This window comes from Pteropus alecto, unplaced genomic scaffold (genome assembly GCF_000325575.1).
Source record: "Pteropus alecto unplaced genomic scaffold, ASM32557v1 scaffold24, whole genome shotgun sequence".
In the NCBI taxonomy this organism is placed as follows: Eukaryota; Metazoa; Chordata; class Mammalia; order Chiroptera; family Pteropodidae; genus Pteropus; species Pteropus alecto.
In genome coordinates this window covers 10,852,349-10,856,895 of record NW_006439192.1, presented here as the reverse complement: position 1 = coordinate 10,856,895, position 4,547 = coordinate 10,852,349, and the positions used below count along the sequence as shown (strand labels likewise).

The following is a 4,547-nucleotide window of genomic DNA, read 5'->3' as shown; positions in this document are numbered from 1 at the left end:
TTTTATTTACAAACTTTTATTGAGCACATGCTATATTGAGCACTATGATAGATAAGGTAAAAACTATTTTTCTCTTGACTTAGTTTTCTTGTTTATGGCTCTCTAATGAGGGATGAATGCAGCAGTATAACTCATTTTTAGTATTGAAAATAGAAATAACATTTTAACAATTTACTAGATTATACATGTTTATATACATACAATGTAGGTGGATCTTCTACTTGTTCAGGTACCTCTTGGCTGGCCTCCATAGGCTCCTGAGTGTATGTAGAATATTACTTAGAATCAACAGCCTCTGAGGCTTCCACGTTAAGTAAGGCTTTAATATGGCAGCTGCCAAAAGGGTGACCTGTGTTCTTCCTATCCTTTCCAGGCATACCCAGAGTATCTCATCACATACCAGATCATGAAGCCTGACGCTCCTTCACAGACTGCGACAGCTGCAGAGCAGAAGACCTAGTGAATGCCTACCAGTAACGGCCAGATCGAATTTAAATCTGGGACTGGATTACAATGGATTGTTTCCAACAAAATCAATATTCTGTAAATCCCTGACAGCCTAGAATAAGCTGTTTGTCTCTTTTATGAAGCATTGCTATAGTGATGAATATAGTATGAGTAACTGATACATACTCAACTGCTACTGTTCCCTTTGAGGAAATGTTTACAGGGGCGGCCTTTTAATATATCTCAGGCTCACTTTCATTGCAATTATCCATTTCTAAAATAAGATTACTTTGATCTAGACTTAGAAATGGGGAAAAAAGAAAACGTAACCAATACTTTCCCAAATGTTCACAATTCACACACTACATTTGCTTTGTTATATATGGCATGTGTATGTAACAAATACACAGATGACGGGCTCACTTTTAATTTTTTCTAAACATGCATCATTGACTTGTTTTCTTTGGTTCTTTTTTTTCTTACTTTGATAATGAGCCAGAGCCTTCTTAAGGATATTTTGCACAGTCACACTGACTAAAATCATTAGCAATGCAACCCAAGCTTCTGGCTGAGCAAAGACTCAGTTTCCACTTTTTTTTTTTACTTTAATTTATTTTATATCTGTACTTATAAACGCAAATTGAGATGGAAAGGGAAAATATCAAGTTTTTGTTTCCTTGTATTAATTGGCCAGTCTTACAAGAGAAAGGCATAAACATCAACATGATTTAGGAGCTCCCAAGTTCAGAGAAGTCAAAGCCGGTGAGGGCCATTTGCTCCCTCCGGTACAGGCCTGCTTCAGAGGCATCAGAACAGTGCTGAAAAGCCAAGAGGAGCACAGCCAGGGAAGATTTAAGTGACACTATCATAGCAGTCAGAGGTAGGACAACTAGGGAGGGCTGTAAAGGAGAAGCAGCATTAGGACAGGTGAGGAGCTTGTGGTTCTGTACTATTGCAGCAGAGAAGGACTGCAGGGATTCCTCAAAGAAAAAACACTTCTCAATCTGTACCACTGGACTTGTCACCTCCAAAATAAGCTGCCTTATTTCCAAATTTGGTCAATGATCGAACTTCATTGGAGTTACAAAAATATTACTTGATTGTTTCTCTGGGTTAGAAAGCTAGGGTTTATATATTGTTTAGTAGATAGATATGCACAAATGCAAGAACTTTTTGTTTACTCCAGATTTGAGATTTATTTTGAGTGAGGTGCTTTAAATAGTTTATGTAGATCTCTGCACTAAATTTTTGAACCATTTTTTTCAAACTGCTTCATAGACAAGGAGAACAAAAATTTGAAACCAAAGCTCTTTTTCTAAAATGAAATTGGAGAAATACCATACTGTTACTTCATGAAATTACTACTTTGTTCTGCTTATTTAATCAACGTTCGCCAAGTACACGTTGACACTTGTAAAAAATTAACCATTACAGTTCTTACGCCTGCCCTTTTCACCTTAACTGAATATTGAGTGCATTAATTTATTTACTTGGACATTCTATGCATCTACTCAGCTTAGAAGCAAAACTAAAATAAACGCGGTTTAAAAAATAAGGAAAAACAGTGTGACACAAACTTGCCATTTCAACTTAAAGTCCTGAAAACTAATTTAATTCAGGCTGTTAAAGCTGTGACCTCATTTAATCACCTAAAAAATAAAATAAAATGGTTACATGCAAAAATTCTAGAATAGGCTCTTAAAATTTATATTTTGCTTTTTTTCTGGCTTGAATCCAATGCTAGAACTAGGCATCAGGAACTAGTTTGAGTTTAATAGCTGAATCTTGCATGGGTCCTCAAAATTAATAAAACATTAGCCTCAGTTGTTGCTTCTATTGAAGTTTTAGTGGCCCGAGCTGGGTGTTTGTGTCTTGGCTACTTGTTTAATAGCACTAGAATTCCATATGAAGCTTCGAAGTTTGATATTCATCCAGAGGGTTTTTTTCCTCCTTCCCTTCTTTTTTGCTGTGTGTAACAATGGGTTAAAAGAATTGACATCTGTGTAGTTATCAGTAGCTGTGAAAGTGTATATATCTTGCCTCCCCACTTAGATATAGTTTTCAATGGTAAACACAGCTGTGATTTTTCGTTAAGTAAAGGGGTTAATATGGTATAGATACCAAAAGTTTTATAGCTTCATGAAAAAGATAAGCCACTACCCAACTGTGGTTATATGTCATTTCCATCATACTAACTAGATTAATGGTTGTGCCAGTTTTAAACTTCAGCCTTACACTTGAGAAGTTAAACTGTGGTTCAATATTTAAACTGCCAATGTTATGTATCGTTCTGTGTGCCGAGTAAAGGTACTATGTAAGGAAGACTTTTGCAGTGCTTCTTGTCTTGTAATGATTCAAGTATATAGTAGTTCTTGAAAGAATGTGTACATATTATTCATCTGCTAAAGAGAATGCGTTGATATCTCAAAGGAGCCAAATACATTTTTGAAAACTTGAAAACCAAAGGTCATCAGGAGTTCACTCAAGCTGGCAAACGTTGATTACATTTGGAATTTCCATCTATAGCAGTGTGAAAAACCCTTTGGAATATAAAAGCATGGCATTAAATTAGGCTAAAATCCATTTAATTTCTTGTACATGCGCTATATAGAAACACTAGCAAGTTGAGGACTTCCAGTATGACCTCCTCTGAACAGGCGCTTCTGGGATGGAAGATTGAATCTGGACACCTCTACCGGCTTTATGCAGTTCTAAAATCAAAGGGCTTCTGGATGTGATGGTTCCAGTTTACCAGGCATTGCCAGCCTGAATACTTGAGTCAGGCATAAGCTAAGAGCTCTGGATTGGACACTTCCTCCTTATACTTGGCTTCCTTCCCTTTTCCCCAGATTGCTGGTCTGGAATTATAATTAACACCAATAATTACCTTCGACCCTACTCAGTTTCCTCCTTTCTTCCTTTTGAGTCTTGCAAAAGGAGACTGTACCTCTCTGTTTCCATATCACAAGAACCAGGTATTAGTCCTCATGTGCTCTGCTCAAAAGATTCTGCCACTTTGTTAACAAATGACAGCATGGAACTCAGAGTTTTAATTCTATGCAAAATACTAGCAGTACAGCCAAGATTCTTATTTACCTTTTCCTTCTCGGAATTTGCAATTTCTAGCTTTTCAGTAACATAAGTAGAATATACAATATTGGGATTTTTTCATGAAATACCATCCTTGTGCTCATTTGAGCTTGATGTTGTTAGTGGCTAGACTAATTTCCCTTTGCTCTCAAAATAGCAAAGTACATTGGTATATACTGAGAAATGCCTAAATATGACAAATAAGATTAATATAGATTAATATTCTAATATAGCCTTTATACAAAAAAAAAAAAAAAAAAATTGGCGTATGCTGGAAGAACAGCATTAGAATACAAGAAGTTGTCCGCGTTTTTCTCTATTTCACTACATCTCCCAATTGCACAATGGTTATTGGACGTTGCTCACCCTCTTTTTAAACGTGCACTCTCTGCATTTCTGTAAACTGTCCTTCAAACAAGAATGGTGTGTGGTTTTAAGCACCTTTCCTCTAGCATGTCCAGATCCCATTTGTATGATAACCTATGATAAACAGCCTTCTTACTTACCAAAAATGTTCGTGATATGACAGTTTTCTTTGGGGAAATTATCTTGCATAGTGCTAAAGATTTTAGTCATTCAGGGAACACTAAAAACTGACATTAAGATAAGGTTTCGTGTGTCAAATATATATGTGGACTAAAGTTAAACTTGTTTGATATCAAATCAGTGACAGAGAAAGGAAAAGAAAGTAATCGTGAAGATGATATCTGAGCTTTGGACATACCTAGCGTATAAAAAGGAAATGCATTTTTTCAAAAACTACCCTTAAAGGTGAGGCTTCTTCAGACACTTTGTGCATTCTGAAATTAAAAGACAGTTAAATATTTCTTAAGAAAGCCTTAACTATATTAGAACCTTTTTAACCTTTTATATCCTAACAAATAAAAAGTTGTAATTCCATTTCTTAGTGTTTGAAAGGTGTCAGTGAGTCGGGTATGTCTCCCTGTATTTCATACATGTTATGCTTATTTGATGAGGGTATATTTCTTAGATCATGCTCCCTTACATGC

The 4,547-nt window shown here is 35.9% G+C and overlaps 1 protein-coding gene across 1 annotated transcript in view; it reads left to right on the top strand.

Annotated features, from left to right (window-relative positions):
* Positions 1 to 3,817, top strand: part of TNKS (tankyrase) — a 180,459-nt gene extending 176,642 nt beyond the window's left edge. Inside the window, exon 27 of the mRNA XM_006916343.3 lies at positions 374 to 3,817. Coding sequence (XP_006916405.1) covers positions 374 to 460 — 87 coding nt within the window. The 3' untranslated portion in view covers positions 461 to 3,817. The remainder of the gene's footprint in view (positions 1 to 373) is intronic.
* Positions 3,818 to 4,547: the final 730 nt, after the last annotated feature.